Source organism: Pleurodeles waltl, chromosome 4_1 (genome assembly GCF_031143425.1).
Source record: "Pleurodeles waltl isolate 20211129_DDA chromosome 4_1, aPleWal1.hap1.20221129, whole genome shotgun sequence".
NCBI classification, from domain to species: domain Eukaryota; kingdom Metazoa; phylum Chordata; class Amphibia; order Caudata; family Salamandridae; genus Pleurodeles; species Pleurodeles waltl.
In genome coordinates, this window is record NC_090442.1 from 767,714,537 (window position 1) to 767,728,620 (window position 14,084).

At 45.2% G+C, this 14,084-nt stretch overlaps 1 protein-coding gene across 6 annotated transcripts in view; it reads right to left on the bottom strand.

Moving 5' to 3' along the window:
* FLNC (filamin C) overlaps nucleotides 1-14,084 on the bottom strand; it is a 183,230-nt gene that overhangs the window by 53,420 nt on the left and 115,726 nt on the right. For all 6 annotated transcript variants that reach the window (XM_069229398.1, XM_069229400.1, XM_069229397.1 and 3 more), the window contains 7 exons: nucleotides 13,407-13,567; nucleotides 11,935-12,025; nucleotides 11,276-11,445; nucleotides 10,453-10,570; nucleotides 9,133-9,395; nucleotides 6,527-7,124; nucleotides 2,867-3,040 (listed from right to left, as the gene is read on the bottom strand). In XM_069229398.1, the coding sequence (XP_069085499.1) occupies nucleotides 2,867-3,040; nucleotides 6,527-7,124; nucleotides 9,133-9,395; nucleotides 10,453-10,570; nucleotides 11,276-11,445; nucleotides 11,935-12,025; nucleotides 13,407-13,567 (1,575 nt within the window). The remainder of the gene's footprint in view (nucleotides 1-2,866; nucleotides 3,041-6,526; nucleotides 7,125-9,132; nucleotides 9,396-10,452; nucleotides 10,571-11,275; nucleotides 11,446-11,934; nucleotides 12,026-13,406; nucleotides 13,568-14,084) is intronic.

The window sequence follows — 14,084 nt, forward strand, 5'->3', positions numbered from 1 at the left end:
CTCATATTTGAATCTGGATTGAAGTCAATGAAAACAGCGTTTAAATGCCGGGGGGAGTGTTATAAACATCATTTGGCATACTTTAGCATACAAGCGAGCAAGTGATATTTGTCTTGGAAATTAATGGTTAATGAGCTAGAAAATGCTTCAGAACAGTAGAAAATGTGCTGTTATCGAATGTTCCACCATTCCTATACGTTGTGGTAGTTTATATGCTTTATCACTTTCTGAGTTTAAATAAGCCTTTTAGAGCGATATACGTGCTCCCCTAAGGCAGATAATGCTCATATTTGAATCTGGATTGAAGTCAATGAAAACAGCGTTTAAATGCCGCGGGGAGTGTTGTAAACATCATTTGGCGTACTTTAGCATACAAGCGAGCAAGTGATATTTGTCTTGGAAATTAATGGTTAATGAGCTAGGAAATTCTTCAGAACAGTAGAAAATGTGCTGTTATCAAATGTTCCACCATTCCTATACTTTGTGGTAGTTTATATGCGTTATCACTTTCTAAGCCTAAATAAGCCTTTTTAGAGCAATATACGTGCTCCCCTAACAGGTCATGTCCTTGGGGTGTGCAACCAGGTCACAAAACTGCCTTGATGCCCTATTGCATGGAGCAATGATATCCTTTTTCTGCTTTAGTGGTATGGAGAGGCTAATGCCAAAGATCTTGGCTAGTTATGCGATGTGCGCGCGTGAATGGTCAATTTCTTGGCGCATGTATCCTTGGCTGCACACTGCCGCACACAGTGGAAAAAAATTAGAGGGAACATTGCTTGTCACTATTAAAAATCCAGCCACATTTATTGTTTTTATCAACAAAAAAAAACTGAAATGTGCAGAATAAGAACGGGTGAATTATTAAATATCTGTATTACCTAAACTAATCCGGTTCCTACCAAAGATAAATAGACCAGTTTTCCTGTTGCTTTCTGTTAATCAGCTCATTACATTTCAATACTTGTCCCTCTTACAGGCTCTTCAACATGTAAACGTGCATGGTGTTCACAGGGTTGAGGAGGCCCAGACTAAGCAAGCATTGCTCTGAAGACAGTTACCAGCAGCTTGTAACCTTTGCTTGGATGTCGTACGAGGACAGGATTTCTGGATTCTCCTTTGACCGGAATGAGTCGATCTATCTTGGACAGGAAGTAGATCTCTCTTGCACAAGAAGGATTGGATCTCTTGCACAGGAAATGGTGGTTCGCTTTTGCATAGGAGTTAATAGACATCTTACACACAGAAAGTTGTACATCTCATTTGTACTGGAAGTGGTAGATCTCTTTTCCACATGCAGCAGTGAATCTTGTTTGAGCAGGAATTCGTGGTTCTGTTTATGCATATGAATTGATAGATCTTTTTGGCACAAGACATCGTGGATCCCTTTTGCACGTGTATTTTTTATATATTTTGCACAGCACGTGGTGGAACATAACGTGTTGCTCTGGTTGTGTGGCTATGCCTCATACAGAAAGAGGCGGGTCCAGCTTGGAAAGAAAGGGAGAAATGTATCTTGGACGGGGGTGTCAACTCGGTTGCAGTGCTCTTTGTTAAGACAGTGGAGCGTCTCCTTTTTAGCTGGAGAGGGCTGATATTGACGTTGAGGATGATTTTTTGCAGCTTGAGTGTTTGGCTGCCTCTTTGCCAGTGTGTCTGTACATGGGATTACATGTGGGTCTGTTGACGCACTAATGTGGAATGATGCATGCTTCTGTGCCACAGAACGCCTTTTTCTCCCTGTTTGTGGCTATGATAGTGTTTGCATGTGCTTTTCATCGGTGGGAAAACCCTGCGTGCTCTCACATTACGGAATAAATCTCTCCCTGGGGCCTGGGGCAGAGAGCTGGATTTCAGATTTGCGTGCGTGGTCCACACGATATTTGTTTAAATGCAGAAATGTGTTTGCATGGCATGCCTCAAGGAACAACTATTTATTCCAGGTTCCCTTGATCTAAGGGTCGCCGGAGGGGAACGAGAACTACCACTGCCAGCATCTCCCTCTCGTACATACACTAGTGTGTGTGTTGTTATCCTTAGGTGCATGTGTTTACATATGTGTCAATAAGTGACTATGTGCATGTATATGCATTTATAATAATAATGGTGTGGGTTGCGTGTGTCTGCTATCGGTCTTTGTGTCCAAGGGCCTGTGTGTCTGCGTGCAACTTCTTCTACATTTTGCGTGTGTGCATTTCAATGTGTGTGTGTGCATGTCCATCTGTTAGCAGTACATTTATGTGCGTTATGTCATGTCACAGTATAAAGAGCACTACATCTAAGCGCTGTGACAGGGTGCTTCTGCTCCAGGACTCCCGCCATCTCTCCAACCACTCTGACTGTATCCTTGCCTATGACCTTGTACAGTACTCCACGCTGTACACATAACATACCTAGATAGACATGTGTGCTGCGCCTTGTTGCCATTAGTATGGCCTCACATTGCTGTCAGAGTTTGGGTGCTTTCACACCATGGATTCCGCCACAGACCGGAGGATGTGCACTTGTAATATGGCGGACATGATATACGTCACGTTTGTGATGGATTATCCCATTCGACAAACTCTGAGATACAGCCTAAGTCTGAAATCGAGGCAACAGGAAGATGGCAAGCATGGGTCTGAATGAGGTGGTAAAACAAGCTATGACATAAGGAAGATTATATCGTAATGAATTACTCTGAACTTCACATATTGCTTCACATGTTTAGCACAGTATTTTAAAATGCAGTGTATTTCCTCTCTGTTTTCTGCCAGAACAGTATCACATACTGCAATAATTTTACCACGGGGATAGGAGAAGAAAAGGGCTTCTTGTAACCTAACCAAAAAGAAGGCGTTGTGTAGCCCCATGACCATATATTTACCGTCTTCGTAAGCTGTGTATTGAACACGATATGTCCCATCACCATTATCTGTGATGAAGCTCTCTGTCTTGGCACCTGAGGGGTTGATGACACGGGCTTTGATGTGGCTGCCCCCTGTTTTAGTGAGAGAACGGGCATCCACAGTGAACTCTGTAGTGACCTCACGAAGAACACCTGGGGAGAATAAAAGAGGGGAAACTGAATCATTCATCACAAACCAATATCATATGTTGTCGTCTGTAGCCAATCTGCATGCATCAGACTGTGATCTTGTACGATCCGTTAACATCCTTTCGAACCCCACCACTTCTGAAAATGGCAAAATGGTCCATTAAATTGATCGCTAACCTCAAATCTCATGTGACTTGAGAACAAGGACATGTATGTTCTATTAAAGGGGCTTTCGCTACCATCCGAGGAGTAACTTTAGAATCTGATCACATGTGAGCCAAAAACACATTTCCAATCCAACTCTTCACTTACATCAGACCCAAACCATATGCCATCATCAAAAGGCATTCCTACCCCCAACTCTTTAGTGGCTTCAGAATTTGTCCATAAGTGATGCACCAAGTCCACATCTCAAGCTACCTCTTACAGGACTTCACAACCTCCCAGATACATGTCTAAGAAATTGCATTTTGGTGTGCCTCTGATGTGCTTCTGCATTTTTCACGGGGATCTGAAATTGGATTTCCTGCCTCATATGGCGTAATACATTTTTCACCCAACAAAAATGCTAACAAATCGAAAGGTACTATATCCTATATCCAACTTGTTCATCTAAAGTCTTGCAAATAACTAGTAATTAAAAAAAAAAGGCAGTGACTGGCAAAGACTGTGAAATAAACTTTACATGTTTTCCCTCATAGGGATTGTGTTTATTCAGATCAACACCAGAAGGGATCCCATTTTGAGAACGAGATTTCCAAAAGGCCCCACGTGGTGATTTTTATGGGAAGTCACGGAAAGAACTTGCTATGCTCCTACAATAAATCCTCGTTCCTCCATTACAATCTCCATTGGAGCTGGCCTCTCTAAATTGCTCAGATCTCACAATCTCTGCCTTCTCTGTCAGTGATGAGCAGATGCTTCCATCTTGATTCCAAAACACCTACCCTGTCCTCTTTACAGTCAACCACTCATCCCTGTTGTGGTTGAAGTGGTACAAGCATGCCTGTATACTAAGGCCCCCAGTTTACTTCCCATCACCCTCTGTGGTGCAGGAATTATTCTCCTGAACTAAGACACCTGAATACTCATGTCCAACCCGCTACAGTATAAAAGGAATCATAATTAATTTGGTACTCATGCAATATGATCGCCTTCAACGTTGTGCCCAATCCACATCACTGATGTAATGACCAGTTTTACTCCTGTATCCACGGATGTCCACTTAATTCATACACTCATCTCTAGAACTCAACACACTTTATTCAATGCGCAAACACTCAGTGAATCTATTGCCTCCAAGAACTATGCACTACCCCCCTTTCCATTTAGTTCACATTTAATTTATTGCCCAAAAAATCCCCCAGTCATAAAATCTCACAACTGTAGGTACGGGAGGATTAGAAGAGACACCATCCTCGATGAAGGAGCTAATGATGTGTGAACTAGGATCCCTGATACATCACTTTCTGCCACTTCGTGAACTAGACTATAAGGACCCTGGATAATCATATCCAACCCCTACCATGGTGGAGGAACAGCCTTTATGCTAATGTATCAGGGCCCGTCAATCAGTGTGTCCAACCTTCTGCTGTGGTGCAGGAACCTCCTTGGGACTAACGTACTTGGGCACCCTGGATTGTTGTGTGTAAGTAATGCTGTTGTGCAGGAATTGTAACTATAATAACATACTAGCGCTCCTTGGGTTGTCGTGCCCAATCCATGATGCGGTGTGGTCTGTTATGCCAAGCATACCAAAGTACTAGCGCCCATACTTTAAAGCCTCCCCTGTGGTGCAGGAATTGCCACTATACTCCTGAGCTAGGGTGTCCGGACGCACATGCCCAACACCCTGCATCGTTAAATAAACTATTATTGCTGTGCGCATGTACTAGGATCTCTTTGATAATTGTGTCCAATCCGCTACAGTGATAAAGGAACCAGCACAATCTCATTTAGCTGGATGTCCTCGACCATCTGCTTCAATTCCCTGCAGTGATATAGGATCCGGGATAATACCAGTGTAGTAGGATGTTCAAGATCATCGTATCCGGTCCCTTGCTGTGATACAGGAGCACACACTGTACTGAATTAGTAAGATGTCCTCGATCATCGTGTCCGGTCCCCTGCAGCGGCACATGAACCAGCCCAAATAACAGTGCAGCACAATGCCCTCAATGATATAGGAACCAGCATTAGACAAACTGAGTTTGATGCACTTGATCGTGTTGTTCAGTCCCTTGCGGTGACATATGAATCAACCCTGTACAGATATACTCGGTTGTCCTTGATCATTGTGTCCCATTAGCCAGTGGAGCGCAAGAGCCAATGCTATTTTGAGGTATTACAGTTTCTAAAGGCCTGCTATTGGAGGCTAGTCCTGGAGTGTACTGCTGTATCTGTTAGAAAAATCAACCACCTTGAGTTACTTTTTTCTAAATTAAAACTACCTTCTTGTAATAAGGTGTGTTACACTTCACTACATTTTCTCATGTTATGATCCATAAGGTTTCTACTTTCGCAACTATACCTTAAAATTGACGAGAACCCGATTCATAAAGAAAATTCAGCAGAAAGAAAATGCACCAGGTGAATATGTGTATGGTTCCTAATTTGCAGAAAATTATGCACAAAGTGTGCATACAGCACAATGGTATGATGCTTATCAATATGTGTGTTAAATGCTCACAACCGGTGCACTAACTGCTCTTGGGTACATTCCACATTAGACTATCAGTCAGCAACCAGCATCAATGAGGCACGTGATGAAAACTGGCATCTGAGTAAATAATCATATTTTTATTGATATTATTGCTTATAACCATTGACAATTGTCATGACGATACTTACTGCCAACAGTGTTGTTATGTTATCATTGTTTTCATGTGTGATTGACTGATATGGTAAGTACGACCATTGGCGGCCAACGGCACAGTAGGGTCGGTCACATTCCAGTATTATGCTCTACGGCAAATTTAATTATTTAGTCTCATGTGGAATTACCTCAGTTCGAAATAAAGGCAAATTGGTGCAAACTCTTTGCTCCACTGTTGTGACTCAACAAAGATTGTTTGATCTGCAGTAGGCTGCATAACTGTCATAATCTCTAATGCAATGAAGGAAAATATGTCCCTGTCCCACTTCCAGTTGGGGAGTGAAAGGCAGTCATAACTGGGGTGCAGTGTCTCTCACACCTCTGAGGCCAAAGTCACTGCATTTGCTACACCTATTATAGCTACGGCCCTGGAGCTGTGTCGACCTTGTTTCTGTGATCGTTAACTGACTTGCCCTCATTTGGCCACTCACACCATGCATGTGCAAATATTGTCATTCACTGACACTGCTACCTTCATGGCCGGACTTGCTCGGCTCATGCACTAAGACACCCAGGATGGCATTTTTGTGAATAGTGCAAAACTTGCACATCTTCCCCGGGTGTCAATACAGTCCACATACACAACACACAACCACAAAAAATGGCATCCTTACCTCGTGGTTCTACACCTGGCCCAAAGACTTTCACTCCGCTGGTGTCCACAGCAGGGTCCACATTCACCCGTGCTGGGAATTTAGGCACTGCATGTCCGCCATATTTGATGGTGATGGTGTACATCCCAGGGAAGGCCGGAATATAGGTGATGCTGTAGGTTCCGTCACTATTATTCTGTATCAATACCTCTGCCTTGGCACCAGAGTCTGAAATGATCTCTATGGTGAGTTCAGCCTCCCCCGCCTTGGAGCAGTCCACTGTGAACGTGGCGGTCTCACCCGCTTTGCCGTGCTCCAAACCGGGCCCACTGACTGTTACTTTGCTGGGGTCGAAGACTGGCTTGATGTCTGCCTTGAAGGGCGAGCCCGGGATGTGGACCTCGGCGAAAAGGATGTTGATGGCATACTCTCCGGGCTCTGTTGGTAGGTAGGACACCGAGCAAGAGCCGTCCCCATTGTCCTGGCACTCGATCTTGGCCTCACAAGGTCCCTCTACTGTCAGGCCTAAACCTCCAGTGCCAGCACCTTTGGTATCGATGGCAAAAGGTGCTGGTTTACCCACAAATCCTCCTTTCAATCCTGGGCCGTAAGCACGCACCTGTGAAGAAATCAAGGATAGATAATTAATGATTACAAAAGATGTGAACCAGGAATCTGAAGGTGATCTGCCGTGCATCTCTGGCCTCTTCAGTCCAGCACCTTTTCCTGCTAGGTGCATCTCACCAATGCATCCTCAGACTTCACCATGTCTATATAAAAATATCTTACATGTGCTAAATCATGCATATCTGCATTAGACTCTAAGCCTCTCTGACAGGCCTGACCTGTTAATCCCCGCCCACACAAGGGTTGCCTTTCCCTGGGTCCATTTCTTCCACGGTGCCCACAGAGGGCTTCTCTGCCCTCTTTTTCATAGACCTTCAAGTGACGTCATTGTGTCATTTTTGGATATCACTTCTACCTGAAGGGTGGGGTGTCACGTCGTGAGGTCGTCACTGGGACTCGAGGCTCACAAATGAGGTGATTCATCAGTGCTCGCGCCCCGTCAGTCACCCAGGTTGTCAGGCTGTGGTCTGCCCTGTGAGCCCCTTAAAAACCCTACGGAAGTGGTAAACGTGGAGCACCGTGGTTCACTCCTGGACAGGTGAAAACGGAGAAGAGGCGCCCCCACCAAGTCACCTTGACCTCCCAACTGTGCCAGTGAAGCGAGGCAGACCTCCCCTCCCCCCACAAGCCGTCAAGCTCCGTATGCAGGTGTCACTGACAGGACGTTAGATACAAGGCCTGGAAAATGTCAGTAATCCGCCCGGTGCCCCCGGACGGGGTTTTCCCCGCAGAAGAACAGATCCGGTTTCCCCTTGGAGCGGCCATGTCTGCACTTCTTATTTGTAACCGACCCCTGGGGACTGCGCTAATACATCAGAACAACGATGATTGGGGCCCTCCGTGAATGTTTGTTTAAGTCCGACTGATCCCTCCCAGCCCCCAACACACCCAAGCCAACTCCAGAGCTCTCGTCCACAAAGGAAATCTGTAAAAATGAAAAACACATGGCAGCGGGGAGCAGAGGGGGAGGAGGTGGAGAGTGGGAAGCGCGAGTGAAGAAAGTGTGAAGAGAGAGAAGGAAAGAGAGAGGGGGGGAGAAGGAGGCAATAAGAGCTAGAAGGAATAAACAAGGAGGAAAAGTGAATCGAGGGTCGGAGGAAGAGGGAAGCAAGCTAAAAAGGTGGGAGCGAGCAAGCGGGGGATGGTACGATGGAAAATAAGCCTGGCAAGTAGGGAGGGAAAGGGAAGTAGTGGGGAAGAAAGAAAAAATGTGAAAGGGAAGAAGGAGGACAGGAAACAAGGAATGAAAGAAGAAAAGAGGGAGAGATTAGGTGGAAGAGAAGGACCGAAGAAAAGTCGGAATTGGAGCGAATAAAGGAATGATACAAACATGGGAGGAAGTGAGTGGAGGGCAGAGGAAAGGAGCGGGAGACACGCGGAGAAATAGTAAGAATGAAACAAACAGTGGGAAAGAAGCAAATACGAGTAAAAGGAGCAAAGGGGCACATGCGAGTTAGCGATGGAAAGACAGAAACATAAGGACTGCTATACGTGTTTGTCCTCCCTGGACAGACGTCCTTAGAGGCGGAGGGTCCACTCGGATGCAATCTCCATTACAGCCTTGAGCACAGTGCTTAATTTGTAAATAAAAAGGTGCCGGTGCTCAAAGCCCTTCTCAAACACGCGACTGCTGCAATTAAATGTGTGAACCCGGAATATTCAGGAAGCGTAATCCTGAAGCCATCTCGGGCCTCCTCAATCCACATAAAGGCCACTCCCTGCCCCTTCAGCTCACTCTTGCAGCTTTATACTTTCTCTCTTTGTAACGCTCTTTCATTTTTCCCTTCATCCATTTTTCCCATATGTGTCTTCTGCTCGCAGCAAATGCTTGAGGCAGAAGAATAAGCCCTGGCCCTCAAAAATAAGTGCCGGTGCTCAGCACCGGATACAATAAGCACAAATTAAGCACTGCTTGAGCGCTTCTGCGTGCGTAACTGCATGAATGAATGAATGGATTACTGAACTCCATTTAGCACCAGAGCTTTCCCGACTCCACATACCTTGGATGGGTCCGGTGGCATGACAGCTTCCACCGTGAAGGGGCTGCTGGGAATGGGGTTCCCGTCGTATGTGATGTCCACTTTGTAGGGTCCCTCCTCGGGGGGCATGTACTTGACCGTGTGGATGCCGGGGCTGGTGCCCGTCTCCACCTTGCACGGGATGGGCCGTCGGGATGGGGAGGTGATCTTCACATCGAGCTGTCCCTGCCCACCAGCGCCTTGGGTATCGATGGTAAACTCCTGGTCCTTGCCGACGTCCACCTCTGGAGGGAGAGAGAGAGAAGAGGGTTCATATGGCATGGGGAGCGATGGCAAAGGCATACAACTGGGCCTCACAGCAGGTACACCTGGAACCAGGACTGACAGAGTTCCACACTCATTGAAAGACTTCTGCTATAGCCAAATCATAGGGTTGAAAAGACCCCGAGGGGGGTGGCCTCTAACACTGGCTGACAGAGCTCTCCGTGACTCACAGACCCTGAGCCTTAACTGATAGAGCTCCACACTTACTGAAAGACGGGGGTCTCTATCACTGGCTGACAGAGCTCTCTGTGACTCACAGACCCTGTGCCATGACTGACAGAGGTCCACACTCAGTGAAAGACAGAGGGTCTCTAACACTGGCTGACAGAGCTCTCCTTCAACTTACTGACCCTGAGCCATGGCTGACAGTGCTTCACACTCACCGCAGACCGAGCCTCATATTCAATCGTAGAGAGCTCATCCCTTGGCAGACAGAGCTCAGTCACAGACAGATACACCCCAATGAATGAATGACAGCGCTCTCTAGGGACTCACAGAAAGAGAGACCCTAATCAAAGAGTGCAAACAACCCTGGCGGACTCACAGCCAGGACTAGTGCAATGTCTGACGTAGCTTTGTGCTCCCCCACAGACTGCGGCCTCAGCCCGTGTCTGACAGTGTTGGGCCTCTGCAATGTCCGCCAGAGCTTTGCACTCACCCATTAACCAGATGCAATGTGTAGGGAAATAGAGTCCCCGTGCCTTGTCTGAGAGACTTCCCACCCACACTGGGCATAGTGTGACAGCTATCCCGTCTACAAACCTTGTGTGGTGTGGACTGAAAGACCTTCCGACACAGTCATTCATTGACAAACAAACCTCATACAAGATCTGAAAGACCTCGATAGTCATCAAAGCCAGAGAGACGTCACATTCTGTCCCCACTAAAAGGCACATTCAGCTCCCACCTAAGAAGACCTTAGAAGCAGACAGAGCCGGTCACACAACTGTCCATTCATAGCTCATCTATGTGTACTTCTCTTTTGTCCCTCCACAAACTCCATTAGCTGCTACTTACTGTTGTTGAGGCCTTGAACTTTGACCTTTCCTAAGTCCAAAGGAGGGGCCACATTGACAACGAATGGACTCTTGGGAATGGCATCTCCTCCATAGTTGACTGACACGGTCACGTTACCCTACAGTGTACAGTAGGAAGAAAGGTGAGTCCATCGGCAGCGTGGCAGGGGTAGACATTCTTCCCTACAGACGGTACGCCCAAGCGGTTCCCCTTTCAGTCTTTTATTTCCCTTCCCTTCCTTGCACTCCCATCCCATGCTGCACCTCCATGGACCACTTTCACACCACTCGTTCTTTCTCTCTCAAGTGATGGCAATTTATCTTGTAGGAACAGCTACTTGCTCTAAGGCCTTAGTAAAGAAGACAATTTTCAAAAATGTTTCTACATTTTTAAAAAGGGAATTACAAAGCATGTTTCCACAGGGTTTCATTACTCCTGCATTGCTATTAATAAACAGTCTTTGTAGCCACATATGAACGAGGGAGTCATTTCAAGTGAAAAACCTTATCTATGTGTTTACAATCCAGAGAGTTCAACTGTATCAATCAATTTTTTCTCCCTTATTTGTCTTGCCTTTACTCTCCACAATACCCGCCAAACAGTTACGTGCTTGGCAATGTATGTCTGTGCTCTCTCCTACTACCCCTGTTCCTTCCCTCTCTCAGACCTTCCTGTATAACTCAATGCACAGTTGTGCTTTTAACTGTAGAGCAGCTGTTTGGCCTCGCAGGCACCCAATGTCTTGCTTTCTTCCATCTTGCTTTGCCTGTGTTGCCTCAGCATCACTTCCTTTCCCTTCCCTCCCTTTCCCTTGTCCTCTCACCTGCTGGACTGCTGTGTACTTGACCGTGTAGGAATAATCATGGTTATCGATGATCTCAAAGTCCCGCACCGCCTCGCCTTTCAGCAGGCCAGCAAACTGCACGTCCAGCTTGGCCTTGCCTGCGCCTTTGGTATAGACTGTGAAATGGGTGGGCTTCCCGACCTCTACACCTGGAGGCAAAGAGTGGATCCAGAAAGTTTGTGAGAGCACTGTTATGAGATGACATCATTCCCCTCTATCGTCCTTTTCAACTTGTGCAAAGGCCCTTGGGATAGTTCTTCTTTCTCTTAGGAGAGCACAACAATTTCCCCTTTAGAAACTATTGAAAAGTGCAAATTTAATTCACAACTGTACCAATGTTATTGACCAGCATGTGAGCACATAGAAGGTGATCAAGCCTGTCGACCACTCTCATAATGGAATCAAACTATGAGGCTTAATCGTTGAATGTGCAATCTCCTAAATGAGAGTGGAAGGAGATGAGATCAGGCTCTGTTAACATAATAACACAGAAGATGAAGAAAGAGGTCTGGCTCTGCAGCAAGCACCATAAGGAGACGGATGAGTAGCAAAGACTGTTAGTATAAACACAGAAGTAGAAAATGTGGGTGGTAGATGACCACCAAACCCAGATGTTCATGTTTTCTGATGCTGCTTACCTGTTCGGTTCAGCCCAGGGCCTTCTGCTTTAACCTTGGTGGCATCGTGTGATGGATCCACCTTGATCTTGAAAGGGCTGATGGGAATTTCCTGAAGAAGAGCACAGAAGTGTTATAAAGTTAGGGAAGCAAGTAAAATAATATGACTTCTTTTGATGATTGTATGGCCACAATAGACAATAGGCTGCAATGTTTTGGGATCATCACATCTAGTTAGGTTAAATAGCAATAGATTCTGTATTAACAATTATGGAGCCCGGACGGATTGCAACGGAGTTTGTTTAGGTAATGATATTAACTTTTGTGATAAGTTTAGAACCTGAATACTATGATGGTAAGACAACATTAAACCCCAGCTACAGAACACCATAAAACTGGAACGATAACAAGGGTTTTGAGAATAATCATGCTATCTAGGACGATAGAGGTAGGATTTGGCAGGACAACAATGAAACCTAGTGAGATAGCAGTATTGTTTGGCAAGGCTACCACAGAATGTTGTTTAATTTCTAAACCGTCTCGTAGAGCGATGATGGAACTTGGCTACAGAACTATGGATCCCGGACAGACAACCATAGGGCCAAGCTAGATGGCAGTGGCATTTGTTAGGAAAGACATGAAGCCTCGTTTGGTAATGGTGGGATTAGACAGGTCAACTACAGTTCTGGTTAAATTAGTAAAGGGTATGGCAGACAACTAAATAATGCAAGTTCTTGATAGAGCACACACAGTGCCTTGATAGTAGAGAAGTTTTTTTTTTTTTTTTTTTCCTCTACTCGTACTCTATTTGCTCTTGTAACCTGCACACGTCACTTTTTCCTTTCGTATTGCCTCATGTAATGTAACGTTTGCGTTTGTAACAGGCTCACTTGTAATTCCTCTCCTCTTGTATCTTTACTTTGCCTATTGTGAAGCGCTCTGACACCTTCGGGTAAAGTCCGCGCTATATAAAAACGCATTAAATAAATAAATAAATAAAAACAAAATATGACAACTGCAAAGTCTACTAAGATAATGTTAATTTCTAGCTAGCCAACAAAGGTAATTTTCTGGCAAATGCAGCGCTAGGAAAACTAATGATGCAGCTTGACAGTGACACAAGGCTCGCTATAATTCACCAGAAATAATTAATGTATTCTCACTACAGTTATTGATCTACAAAAAGCAGTGTGACCAGCCTGAGTGAAAAACTTGAAAGCTACACATATTTCTGCAGACTTCAACGGCTGAGTCAGATAAGGAATTAGGCTGGACTATACAGAACATGTCAACAAAACAGAAACAATTATGAAAAGAAACGGTAGACCATGGGGCAATATTTGCAGATCCCATTCCTGGGTAATGCCGCTAACTTTCAGTAGTTTAGAGCTGAGTGATGATAGGACGTGAGTGCACACTACAAAGGCATGAAGGTAAATGGGATACTCTAAGCATCCCAGACCACAGAAGCCTTTCAGCCCTCAAAATCTTACCTGGTCTGCAAAGAGGACCATGATAGTGTAGCGCCCAGCAGCAGGAGGGGTGTATTTCACTGTGAACGTATCATTGTCATTCTTAATTATGTCAAAGTCAATGTCGGCCTCGGCTGGTCCAACAACACCAGGAGCACACTTGATCCCAATGCTGACGTCTCCTGGAAGTGGAAGGAAAAAAGTCATTGCATATGGAAAATCGTAAGTGTTCTGTATGGTACTTCACTATCTGAGGTGGTGGCTTCAATAGGGATATCCAGAGAATACAAACCTCTTTTTGGATTAGTCACAACGTTTGACACATGAATGATTCTATTCCAGACCTGCCACCAAACGTTTGGGGGAAAATTCCAGATTTTATACAAGTGTATATTCCCTTAGTCCTCAATTAACCTATAAACCTAAGATGGAAAACATGTCTTTTCCAGTAAAGGATCTCTTTAGTGTGTCTCTTTTGGCTTTTCATCCCAGTCAATTTCTACACAAAATGAATCTTTTATCAACCTGGTAAAATGTCTAATTATTCTCATATCCCCACTGAAAGTAGTGCGTACATTTTGACCCAGATTTGTGAAGGTATTTGCATAACATAAACCTGCACATATGTCAGTGTTGACAAACTTTCCAGAGCTCAAGTATTTGTGCACTGAAAGTTGACCCTCATGCGGTGCTGAAACC